The sequence below is a fragment of the Phocoena sinus genome, chromosome 2 (assembly GCF_008692025.1).
Source record: "Phocoena sinus isolate mPhoSin1 chromosome 2, mPhoSin1.pri, whole genome shotgun sequence".
NCBI classification, from domain to species: Eukaryota; Metazoa; Chordata; class Mammalia; order Artiodactyla; family Phocoenidae; genus Phocoena; species Phocoena sinus.
Window position 1 is genome coordinate 167,355,931 of NC_045764.1, and position 13,685 is coordinate 167,369,615.

Here is a 13,685-nt window from a genome sequence, read left to right on the forward strand (position 1 = left end):
TTTGCGCTTTCAGCCGTGGCTCGCGCCCGTCTCGGGGGCTCGCGCCTTCAGCCGCGGCTCGCGCCCGTCTCTGGGGTTCGCGCTTTTAGCCGCGGCTCGCGCCCGTCTCTGGAGTTCCTTTAAGCAGCGCTCTTAAACCCCTCTCCTCGCGCACCAGGAAACAAAGAGGGAAGAAAAAGTCTCTTGCCTCTTCGGCAGGTGCAGGCTTTTCCCCGAACTCCCTCCCGGCTAGTCGTGGTGCACTAACCCCTTCAGGCTATGTTCAAGCCGCCAACCCCAGTCCTCTCCCTGAGCTCCGTCCAAAACCAAAACCCGAGCCTCAGCTCGCAGCCCCGCCCGCCCCGGCGGGTGAGCAGACAAGCCACTCGGGCTGGTGAGTGCCGGTCAGCATCGATCGTCTGTGCAGGAATCTCCCCGCTTTGCCCTCCGCACCCGTCGCTGTGCACTACTCCGCGGTCCCGAAGCTCCCCCCTCCGCCTCCCGCAGTCTCCGCCCGCGGAGGGGCTTCCTAGTGTGTGGAAACTTTTCCTCCTTCACAGCTCCCTCCCACTGGTGCAGGTGCCGTCCTTATTCTTTTGTCTCTGTTTTTTCTTTTGCCCTACCCAGTTACGTGGGGAGTTTCTTGCCTTTTGGGAGGTCTGAGGTCTTCTGCCAGCCTTCAGTAGGAGTTCTGTAGGAGTTGTTCCACGTGTGGATGTATTTCTGGTGTATCCGTGGGGAGGAAGGCGATCTCCGCGTCTTACTCTTCCGCCATCTTCAAGGTCCCCCCTAATATGTTTTTAAAAGGGATTCTAGTTTCAGTTCGATAATCTTAATTGAATTCTAATGTCTAATGGCTTAGGAACAAAATACAGACCTACAAATGACTGATTTATTGTCCACAGAGTAGCTTTAGAGCATAGCATAATCAAGTAAATTTTATGAAGTGCATAGATCTAATTCAAATGTCAAAGTTCATAATCTTATAGAAAGTTTATATGACATATTAATTTTCTGTGCTATAGATACCTCAGGGCGACTCCTCATCTTTCCCCACACCCACAGTGTTCCTCTTCTCTTGGTTTCTCTTGATGTTGGAAGTAAATGCTTGGTAAAGAGGATCTCAGGAGTGAAGAGGAAAGGTGAAGAGTTGTCTGCTGGGTCAGACTCTTCTGAGCAGAGCATTCTTAATATTCTTTTTGGTTGGGTGTACAGACCTCTGGGAAAGAATCTCAGATGGGGAAGATGGTTTTATCATTCCCAAGTTAGACAGTTTGGTTGGGGAAATAAGTTTCCTTTTTTTAATGAATAAACTTCACAAAACATCATGAAATCACAATGCATTGTACATTTATTCATGAGCCCTTCTTAAGTTTTTGCACAAACGAAAACATTTCCTTACATTGAAACATGAATGGTAATTTAAAACTGGTTTCATGGATTATTCATCTTCAGCCATTTTTTTCTCAACCTCACCTACTTATTAAATCTAAAAGCAGTGAGAAAGAAGTTTACTGTTTCAGTGCTGACGTTTTTTCTTCCCTACGTATATGAAGTTGGTGCTGCTATCATTTGGAAACCCTGCATATACAGGAAGGGAAAAATACCAATGTAGAGCCTCCAAAGTTGATTTCACTAATGTTTGTTAAATTATATCAAACTTTGGAAAAATACTACTGTGTATTTGAAAAGAATAATGTGCTATATTTCCCCCACCAAGGAAACGTTTGATGAGAGCAATGTACTTAATTTAGAGAAAAGCATTAATGTATGCTCTACAACTAATTTTATTCTCTAAGGCAAAGTATTGTTTTTCCGTGCCACTTCTATAAGAGCCACATGTTGCAATTTTGGAAGGATGTTGGTAGTAGGCTAATTTAGGGCTGAAGTTTGGGAAATAATATTTCTGACTTACATCCATTGTGATTTTAAGGGAATTTTCAGTGGGATAAAATCCTACAGGTTTAAAACAGATTTTTGGTGAGTGGGTTTATCAAGAATATAACATTTAAAGGGGCTACTTTTAGGAGTAATTGAGTTATATGAGGAAAGTATAAAGTCTGATGGTATTTATAATAGATGTAGGCAGGCAGGGGTAACTGGAATGTTGATATTATCCCATTGTAAAGTATAAGCTTACAAAGTTAAATACATCACACACAAAAAAGGTAAATTAAATCCCTTTAAAAATAAAAAAGTTACACTAAATCTTAAGTTATTTATTGCTAAGAAGTATTATATAACTATTCTGAAGTTATTTTTATTATTATTAATTGTTTTTCCCTGGACATTGGGTAACAGAAGACAAAGGAAATCGAGGTAAATTAGGCACATGGCAAATAAAAAGCATGTAGTCATTTTTCTTACATTGTAACATATTTTGCACTAAGAGTAAATAAAAATAAATGTAAATTTGAAATAGCGAGCATGCTTGCCACTAACCAGTTCTTCACACCACTGTAAAATTGTAAATGTAATACCATTAACTAAGAACTTAGTAATGTTTGATGCACATAGAATAAGTGTAAGATAAGATTATTTCTATGTAATGAAACAATTATAAATTGTTATCTATTTTGATTAACATCGAAGTGTACTATATCAAAGCACTTCGTAAGTCCAGCAGATATTACCAGTATAATGTATAGATATTACCATTATAATGTCTTAATGATTAAATAATATAACCTAATTAAAAAAAACTAAATATTTGGCTAAGCAGTCATTTCTTCTATTTTTAAATTAGCAACTTTTCTGCTTTATTGCTTTTACTAAAAGGTTTTTATTTAAAAATTAGTGCTAAAAGAAAGCCAATTTATTTTTAAGAATTTCTTTTTACTTCCATTAAAATTTTTTTAACTTTGTAAATTATCTTTTCTTTAGTTTTTAGTGAGTTTTGTTGAATAATAACGTAAGTAGCGGCAGTAATATATATATGAGATCTTATTGTATGACGTGCAGCTATATGACAGATACTGCTTGCTTAGTCTTTAGAATTTTGAAGGTAACTATTTAATAAATCTCTGTTTGTATTCATAAAATAAAATGTTTCCTCCCCAACATGCAAAATTTAAAAAACACACATAAATAACCATTATCATTAGTTCACAAACATATGCTATGGACCATCTACTCTATATTATTTTATAGCTTTTCCAATGTAGTTTAGCTAACATTTTAGAAATATGTATTATTTCTAAATTCATATGCCTGTTTAAACTTCATTATCTCAAATGATACTGACAGAATGTCATGAAACAGTATCATAATATACATATAGACATTATTTTGATGCAATAAACATGTGATTTTTAAGACTCTCTTAATAAACACACATGTTTATTCTTTGCTAAAACATGTTTCTGCAAGTGCCATACCTATATTTTGCAAGTTTTTCTTTACCTGATTAAGATAGTCTTGCTGAAAACTTCCTTTGCTTTGAAAGCTCCTTTTAATTAGCAATGAAAGCTCTAACTCGTTAGACAAAGCCATCATTCTTCCTTTCCGGAAACCTCGCCTTCATCAAATCAATAAACTGTAAAACATGGGTTTGGCACTGAAACATGCATTTTTATATTTTTGCTCCTTACTAGCCAGATAACACATGAGATGCAATGCAACTTCCACAAAATAAGCCTTACGTTATTGGTATCTCTGCGCATGAAGCTCTGCAACCCGTACTAGATTTGTAGATGCTGCTGGTGTGGCAATTGCATCTTATGTGGGATGTATCTGGTGTTTTATTATTTGTTTTAGAGTGTCATTTCAATGTAATGTGCTGTTCTTTGTGTCTTTGTTGTCTCTTTTTTTTCTTTGTCCCCCCAACAGCATTTTGTCCCGCACAGGGAAGAAGGAAAACCAAGATGCCTCCAATTTGACAGTGCCCATGACCATGTGTCTTTTTCCTGTGCCATTCCCACTCACCCCATCTCTAAGACCGCAGGTCAGTTCCATCAACCCTACTGTTACTCGCTCCCTCCTTTACAGCGTCCTGCGAGATGCTCCCTCTGAACGTGGCCTGCAAAGTCGTGATGCTCACTTGTCAGACTACCCTTCTTTGGACTATCAAGGCCTCTACGTGACTTTGGTGACTCTCCTGGATCTAGTTCCTTTACTACAGCATGGCCAACATGGTGAGCATTTAATCAAAACTTTTGAAAATGTACATGTATGTTTATAGATGCTACGGACTGTTGTTGTTATTATAATAAATTGCTTGAAAGGTCTCTGTGCGGCTAAAACCTTTCTTACACTGAAACTTAATTATGGTGTTTCCCTTATTATCATTTTTTTGCTGTTTTATGGCCAGAGGGATGTTACCCAAGTGGGTCCCCCCATGGGTGGGGGGAATGGGCTTGAGAAAGGAGGAAGACTATAAAAGGAACTTACCTATTCTCCCCTGATCTGCTTATCAGGGAGACTCTGGTTGAAATTACGATTTGAGGGTTAAGTTTTAAAAACTTGCCCCGCAGAAAATGTATGAGGTGGAGCTTAAAGGGCACGTCATATCCACTGACTAATTCTGTGATTTTTGGGAAAAAAATCACAGAATCTCTCCGGGACTCATTTTTCCTGTCTTTAAACCCAGGAGGTTAGATAATAAGGAATCTCTAAGAACTCTTCCAAATTTAACAAACAATCAATAGTTATTAGAAAATGTTGACCAAGTGGTACAGTGTATAGTGGTGCTATATGCCATATATAGTATATGCATGCCATGTATGGTATACACTACACAGTCTTAGTGGTGCTTTAGGACAGAAGCCTAAGAGCATGCTTCTTTTCTTAACTCTTCCTCTTTCTACTGTGTGTCTTTAGTAAATTTCATTATCTTGCATGCTTACCAAATTCTTCTAACCCATAAAAAGGAGCACAATAATATCTACTGCTTAAGTATTCAATATTATATTTGGGAGAATCAAATGAAAAATCATACAGTAAGAAAAATGACTTTTGCAGCAAATGAGCTTTTAATACACCAGTTGTCTTAACTTTAAAGCACTGATAATTTGGTCCATAGAGGTATGATAACCAAAGTTTCACTGTCCAAAAAATTGGAATTTCAGAAATGGGTGGGTGGTGGAGGTTATTTTGTCTTTTAATTATGGCTAACTTTCCTAAGAGAATGCTTAATGGTTTATTTAGTAAGATGTGTTCTGAACTTAAAAAAGAAATCTTCTTTTATAAAAATGATGAAATAATGATTATTAATTTGTTTTTTCTTATATTTACAATTCTGTATAACAGTGAATATAAAAAAATGTAGAAACTTGTGAGTTTGCTTATTGTACAATTTTGTAGCTGTTTGAGTCTAGTCACTTTTATTGTGATCCTATCTCAGCTCAGAACTTAAAGGAGATGACTCTTTGAATGTAATATTCCCGGAGCTTGCCATGGTGGTGAACTTGTCAGTGCTTTTCCTTTGTGACTACCTGCCTGGTCTTGGGATGGGCCACTGAGTTAGGGCCCCTTGATTAAGATAAAAGCATTCACATTCAGTTAATGTGTAAATTGTGACAATTTCAGGGGGGATTATTTGTATTTTTGCTCTTTTACCCACAGCTATTTTGTGACCTTCCTCTTTACTGTTATCTATAGGCTGTGTTCTGCATAACAGATCTTGGAAGATAGGAAAAACTCACTAGACCATCCCTTAGAGGTTAAAAACCAATACAACCCTGTTTTGATCTGAATGACATCAGACTTTCCGAGGGAGGGAGTTCGGAACGTGGAATTCTGGTTCCCAAGCTGGAACTTCTAAATAAGAATGACTGAGAGGGCTTCCCTGGTGGCGCAGTGGTTGAGAGTCCGCCTGCCAATGCAGGGGACACGGGTTCGTGCCCCGGTCTGGGAGGATCCCACATGCCGCGGAGCGGCTGGGCCCGTGAGCCATGGCCGCTGAGCCTGCGCGTCCGGAGCCTGTGCTCCGCAACGGGAGAGGCCACAGCAGTGAGAGGCCCGCATACCGCAAAAAAAAAAAAAAAAAAAAAAAAAAAAAAAGAATGACTGAGGGGTGGGTCCTGAGGATCTGAATTTTTAACTAGCTCTCTGGGTGATTCTTCTGTGCACCAGGTTTGAGAACCACTGCACTTGTACTGTACCCAGCAGAGCTGCATTTTTTTTTTTTTTTTTTTTTTTTGCGGTACGCGGGCCTCTCACTGCTGTGGCCTCTCCCGTTGCGGAGCACAGGCTCCGGACGCGCAGGCTCAGCGGCCATGGCTCACGGGCCCAGCCGCTCCGCGGCATGTGGGATCTTCCCAGACCGGGGCACGAACCCGTGTCCCCTGCATTGGCAGGCGGACTCTCAACCACTGCGCCACCAGGGAAGCCCCAGAGCTGCATTTTTGTTGCAGTTCAGCTACTAACTCTCAGGTGATCTTGGGCAATCACTTCCCTTCTCTGGGCCTCAGTCTCCTCATTTAAAAAATATTCCAGGGGGGCTTCAGGTTCCTTTCAGTGCCAATGTTCTGTAACTAGGCTAAAAGGCAGCTGAGGTGTCTTATGTGCACAGACTCAGTCAGTTCTTAGGAATACACTTGTATTCCTTGTTCGATTACACTTGTTCGATTTTATCAATTTGAGCCCAAGGTTGACTGACCCTCACTCCCCAGTGGGCAGTGTGGCCACATCCTCTCGGCTGTCAGTTGATGTGCTTGTTGAGGTGGCATATTAATTCTAATGATAATCAGAATTAACATTAGGCATCAAAATAGCACAAAGAAGGCGCATCTGCTACAAGACAAACAAGTCTAATAATTTTCTTTTATGATGGATACGAAAATGAGAAAAAGTCTTCATTGTCAAGTCTTGGCTGGTGACCTGTATATCAGGAGATCCAGAGACATCAAAATATATATTCAGTGTAATGGGATTTAGTTTACATGCATTCTAAAGCTAAATCGTTATGATTCTTTGAATGTCCTCTATTTTTACTCCTTGTGCAGGTAATAATAATAATATTAATATTCATAATAATACCTAATATTTGTGGAGCACACATTAGGTGCTATGTTAAGCACTTTACGTTTTTCTCATTTAAACCTAACAATCCTTCTAATGAAGTGAGGTAGGTACTGTTCCTGTCACTTAAAAATGTTGATAGAAAGATTATTATTAGGTGGCACGTCCTTCTGTGATCATTGATAACTAAGTGCTCAGGGTCATGCAGTATCCGTTTACGGCTTCCTTTCTTTGGTGCGTGCTGAATCGGCCGCTGTGCTGGAAGACGCAGATTACTTCATTGCCCGGGACTCCAGATGTAGGAGGATTGTTCGGTCGATGGAGCAGAAATAGCACGGTTTTATTCCCAGTCTTGCCCTTGACTTTTCTAAAAATTCCCGTGAGAAAATAATTTAACATCGCTGTGCCACAGTGATCTTGTGTAAAATGTAACAGAGGTAAGAATGCTGGAAGGATTTCAAGATTCGTTAATCACTTGGAAAGTGCTTTTAATTTATGATATCAGGGAGTAATATGAATACCAAGTACTACTGAAGATGGATAAGGTGTTGAGGAAAAGCTCACATCATAGATATGGTTGACCCTCGAGCAACTTGTGGGGTTAGGGGCACTGAGCCCCCATACAGTTGAAAATCTGCAATCTCTGCTGCTCTCTCTGCCTCAAAAACAAAGGAATTAATAAATGACTCACCTAAGGGCTGGGAGCTGAGACAGTTTGGATAGAATCAGGACTCAGACCCTAGTTCTTTGGGTTCCACTTATTGTGATCTGTAATTGAACACAAACTTTTCCCCACACTTAGTTGATTTAAAGATCTGTAAAATGAAGATACAGGTACTATATTTATTGAAAAAATCCATGTGTAAGTGGACCCACACAGTTCAAACCTGTGTTGTTCACGAATCAACTGTATATTTTTTTCTTTTTTTTTTTTTTTGCGGTACGTGGGCCTCTCCCGCTGCGGAGCACAGGCTCCGGACGCGCAGGCTCAGCGGCCATGGCTCACGGGCCCAGCCACTCCGCGGCATGTGGGATCTTCCCGGACCGGGGCACGAACCCATGTCCCCTGCATCGGCAGGCGGACTCTCAACCACTGTGCCACCAGGGAAGCCCTGTATATTTCTTAATGCAATCATTCATCAAAGACTGTGTACGCACTCTGCAGAACTCTTGATAGGAAGGGAGTGATGGTTGCTTATAATTTAAACCAGTTCATAAAAACTTAAAATGTAAAATTAGCATTTTTTGTTAGATGGCAAAATATTCAGTGACTGATTACTTCATTTCGTTTTGTAGATCTTGGACAGTCAATATTTTATACAACTACGTGTTTGCTCCCCTTTCTCAATGATGATATTCTGAGTACTTTGCCCTACACGATGATATCAACTTTAGCTACCTTTCCTCCGTTTCTGCACAAGGACATTATTGAATATCTCAGCACATCTTTTCTACCAATGGCTATATGTAAGTTCGGTCTTACCTAATACTAGATTATTTTTATGTGTTGTATGAATGGAAATTGCTTTTGCTGTTTAGGCTACAGATTTTCAAGATTATAATGGAATCACTTGCTGTATACATGTGCTTTGATTTAAATTCAGTTATTTCAGCATGAATAGTATGGTGAACATCAAAGAAATGAAAAGACAATTATACCTTAGAACTGTTGTATTCACTTAGTTTGATCTTATTGGATAGGAAGAAGGAACATGTCAAGGCACAGTCTGTATTTCCTCCACATAAATTATGGTATTTTTTGGCTACTTTAGAGAAGAGGGTGGAGCAAAGTGTTGCCTTTGATGTAGTAATTCTTATCTTTTGCATCTGAAAGAAGTAGGGTGTGTCAGGAAGAGCAATGGATAGAATCAGGATACGTAGATCTCCTGTGGTCTCAGTTCTATCTGAAATCTGACGTATGATATGAGGTTGGGCGACTGACATAGTTGAAACCTCATCTCCAGAATGATGATATCATCAGCTTTCCCTCACAGGGGTGCTGTGATGACAAAATGAGTCAAAATTTATGAAAACACTTTGTAAAAAGCTGAAATTTACAACTCATGTGCAAGGTACTCTTATAAACATGGAATCGATATGAATTCTGTTTCACTTTTATAAACTTAATTCTGCAGGCTTTCCAGATGTGATAACAGAGAGAAAAAAATAAGTTGGGTTGTGTTTTTTATGATCAAAGTCCTGCTAGAGTATTTTTTAAAAGAAATGGGTGATTAATTAATTTACGTTTCAGTAGATAATCTGAAAAGATTATGGGTTTAGGAGTCAAACATATCTAGATTCAAATCACAGCTCTGCTACCAACTAGCTGTGTGAGCTTAGGCAAGTTACCTAACCTTTCTGTTTCTTACCTGTAAAATGAGAATAATGATAATACTGCCTCATAAGGTCGCTGTGACAATTGAGATGATTAACTGGAATGTTGATAGAGTGCTAGCACAATGCCTAGTGTTCAATAAGTGTTAGTTTACTTCTCTCCTTCCCTCAACTCTTGTTCTATAATAATGCCTGTGTTGGTCACATTCAATTCCTAGAGATCATTTTTCACTGTTTTAATGTTATGTACTTTTATGATCTTATTAAAGTTGTTGCTTTGTAATAACAGTTGGTAAACATATGTACCTTTGAGCCACATTTACTTATTTTACAATTCAGTTTAATTTTAGCTATGGAATTGTAATTTTCAAGTCTTTTAAACAAAGAGTCTGACTTCTGCCTAAATTATATAGCTATTTAAAAAATTAGCAGACTGATTTTACTGTTCAAGTAATAGAATATTTGATCGTTCTCTTTCTTGGTTCTGTGTATCCTTATTGACAAGTACTTGCTTATGGATACAGCCTTAGGATTGCATAGTTGTATTTTTTTTTTTTTTTTTGCGGTACGCGGGCCTCTCACTGTTGTGGCCTCTCCTGTTGCGGAGCGCAGGCTCCGGACGCGCAGGCTCAGCGGCCATGGCTCACGGGCCCAGCCGCTCCACGGCATGTGGGATCTTCCCGGACCGGGGCACGAACCCGTGTCCCCTGCATCGGCAGGCGGACTCTCAACCACTGTGTCACCAGGGAGGCACCCCTGTATTTTTTTTAATAAGTATGTTAACTGTTAAACTTAGGCATAGAAATTTTTTTCTTTTAAGAATAGCAGGTGAGGCTGCATCTTTCTAATAACGAGTGTAAATTCACTGTATCCTTCCTTCTTAGAAATAAGTTAATAATTTTGGGAGATGTAGTGCGTATTTCAGGCCCTTGAATTTATAAAGAGCAAACGAGCATGTGACAGCTGGCAACTTGTTTCTTCACCCTTGATTATTAATTTCTGCTTAATTAGAAGCAGACCCCAAAACATGCCTTGTAGTCACATTGGAATCCTTACTTATTTAAATGTGTGAACTTGGCAACTAAGGAGAACAAAATAGTAAGTTGAGTTTACAAAAATTGTGTGAAAATTTTAGTGCTTATTAGTGGAGTAGCTTGGTGTTCGTTTAAAGGGTAGGGACAAGTCATTTTTGTCTCCATTTTTTTTTTTACTGTAAAGGAGAGGTTTAGAGAATAATGTTGCATCTCTAAGGTTATTTCTGTCTTAATAATTCTAGGTTAAATAGCATCAATCTTATTTTACGTAAGAGGCACATATCTTCCTCCAATGCAATCGCTGATCTGGTTCATTTATTTTGCTGCTCTGGTTTTAGTCTCCTAGTTCTGACTTTCTCGTTTCTCATCAACAGTAGCCAGTCTGTGTCATCTTTAAATCTTTGAAAAGAAATTGTGGTACTAATCTTTAAAGCCAAATTCTATTAAACCATTCAGGCATTTCTTTTGTACTTATTCCTTCATAGAGTAGATACAAAGGACGTAGATCCAAAGATGGAGGGGATGGAGTTCCAGATTAATCAAGTCAAACTGAATTGATGTGAGAACGTGTGCCTGTTGTTTGCACCCATGTTGGTTTTATTTTTGGAAGTTGTTTCAGTGTGTAGAAATTCTGACCAGAACAAGAGGGGAGCATTTAACTTCTTCGAGAATATTTTTATTTCAGGCCTGAGATGAAGGATGTTGCATTTTCTGAGTACTTGATAAAGTCTTTGAGACAAAAAGGCTTTTATCTCTTTGGTATGGTATTCACAAGGTCAAATGTAATACATGGACAGTTTTTCAGGTGTTAAATGATTATATCATTAAGGACTGAGAAGATGAAAGTCTGAGCTCTCAAGTGGACCTAATGAGGTATCGCAGCTCCTTCAGTTTAAGAGCCCTGCATGTATATCAGTTATGTCTTTTATGTCATTTTTGTCATTAAACCAAGTACTGTTGCTTTTATTTTAAATAACTCCTTTGAGGTGCTGCAGAGCAAACTGCAATTTATTATACAAAGTCCCTTTGACATAACCTGTTCTCGTTAACTCTTTCCTTGTGTATATATTAAGATACACTTGTTTTTATTCCACATGTGTGCAATAGGCTTTGTTTATATATTAAAGGAGTTACTAAGAATTGAAAAAGTCATTTGCATTTCACCATGGAAACCTCTCTTTTTCCACAAAGGTTCTGTGATTTGTGGACCAAATTGAAATATGGATGTTGGGAAGATGATATTTTGGCAGAGAGAAGAAAAAGCGGGTCCCAAATGAGCATTATGTGACGTAGGATACATTATTTTAAAGTGAATAGTAAAGCTGAACAATTAAATCAGTGAAAGAGCCTTCTAGCGGTATCTTGGTATCCTGAACTGTGCAGTCTCATCTAGTTTCTTTTCCAACTTAAATTTCCTCAAAAATCACTCATCCTCTTTGCATTGAATTAAAAGCAATTGTGTGATTTAATTGAAGGTCTGCTTCCAAACCATTGGCCCTGTACCATTTTTTTGTTCTATCGCTACTACAGAGGATGTGTGTTATGTTCTATGATCTTCCAAACACTAGTAAGTAAAGATAATAGAAAAAAGACAGTAAAATACCAACACAAGATATTGATGGTATTCGAATAATCTTTTATATATAAAATCTGTTTTATTAGCTAATGATTGTTTTTATAAAGTAGATCTTACTATACTTTAAGAGCTTTATTATTGAATTGTGGGAAATGTTTTGGAATAGGAATCCAGAAGGGCTGAATTGTAGACTGAATCTCTCAACCTTATCAAACTTTAGTTTCTTTAGCTGTAAATTTGTGAATAATCATAACCTCACTTGTCTACATCACGATGTTTGTTGTGAAGGCCATGACATAACATATGGGAATGACCTTTGAATATTGTCTGATGTTATATCAATGTGTAACACTCAGTCAGATAACGGCCATGTCAAATCCCATTGCAACTAATTCCAATATTCTGCTCAAAATCACATGTTGTCCTGAAATTTTATCATCTTAAATATTGCTTGAAATAATAACGGGCCATCTGCTGAGGCTTGGGATTTTTCCCCCCTAGAGTGTGTTGTATAACAACAGTAATTGCTGTGTCAGGTTTAGATCTCATAGAACCTGACAGAACACCTCTGCAGTGTTGATGGGCAATCCTGTCTCTGTGACTTTTTATTAATCTACCAATCTGCACATATTTTAATGCTACATAGACTTCAGGTTCATGGTGTCTTAGTCCTCCCTTTATGTTGAACTGATACGACCTTCTGACAGCACAGGTATCTTATGCTCAAACCCTACCCCATGGAACCCAGTTGCCTCTGCTTTCCACAAACAGAGGCCACTTGCTGATCCAGGCAGCACAGGAAATGGTTCTGTCATGTGGTAGAACGGGCATCAGAATGTTTTTCTTCTTCCCAGGTGATTCCCTTACCTTTACCCCTTAAAAAGGTATAAGACTAGAGGGGTTTATTTAAATATATTTCAATTCAGACCACTTCTTGCCACTGTCTCTCATCTGGACCAGACCAATAGCTTCTGAGCCGGTCTCCGTGCTTCTACTCTTAGCCCCCCTACAGCCTGCTCTCCACCAAAAAGCCAGAGCTATCCTCCAAACATGTGAGTCAGATCATGTCACTTGCCTCTTCGAAAACATGTAATAGCCTCCGATCACTCCTACAAATCAAATTCAACACCCTTCCGTGGCCCACAAGGCCCTCTGCCTTGTGATGTGGGCCCTGCTTATCTCACTACTTCATCACTTGTGTCTGCTAATGTTCACTCTGCTCTGTCCATATGGGCCTTTCTGCAGTTTCATAAAGGCACCAAGCTTTTGCTTTTCCTCTGTGTCAAAAGCCCTTCGTGCAAATGGTCACGTGATTTGCTTCCTCATTCCCTTCAGGTCTCAGCTCAAGTATCATAGTCTTCCCAGAGGCCCTTCCTTACTCTCAAGCTAAAATAGGACCTTCCATTGCTTTCTGCGTATTCCCTGGCCCTGCTTTATATTTCTTCACAGGTATTTGGTGGCCTGTTCCTCTGGAACAGTGCTGTCCACAGAACTTTCTGCAATGATGGAAATGTTATATAAAATTCTGTGCTGTCCAGTAGAATAGCCGCTAGCCACATGTGGCAACTGAACACTTGAAAATGTATCTAGTGAGAGAGAGGTTTTTAATTTAGTTTACTTTTAATTAGTTTAAATTTAACCACATGTGGCTACTATATTGGATAGCACAGCTCTAGCATTTAAGCTTCATAAAGACAAAGACTTGCCTATCTTATTTATGGCTGTGTCTCAAGGGCCTAGAACAATGTCTGGATACTGAAAAGAAAAATACTCTGTGAATAAATAAGTGACTAGCACATTAG

At 38.9% G+C, this 13,685-nt stretch overlaps 1 protein-coding gene across 2 annotated transcripts in view; it reads left to right on the forward strand.

Annotated features, from left to right (window-relative positions):
* The window catches only part of UNC79 (unc-79 homolog, NALCN channel complex subunit), a 307,052-nt gene that overhangs the window by 94,224 nt on the left and 199,143 nt on the right, over nucleotides 1-13,685 (forward strand). The window contains exons 4-5 of one of the 2 annotated variants that reach the window (XM_032620585.1): nucleotides 3,967-4,112; nucleotides 8,236-8,406. In XM_032620585.1, the coding sequence (XP_032476476.1) occupies nucleotides 8,319-8,406 (88 nt within the window). In that variant the 5' untranslated portion in view covers nucleotides 3,967-4,112; nucleotides 8,236-8,318. Of the gene's footprint in view, nucleotides 1-3,807; nucleotides 4,113-8,235; nucleotides 8,407-13,685 lie in introns of both variants that reach the window. The other variant, XM_032620578.1, reaches the window with a different exon arrangement.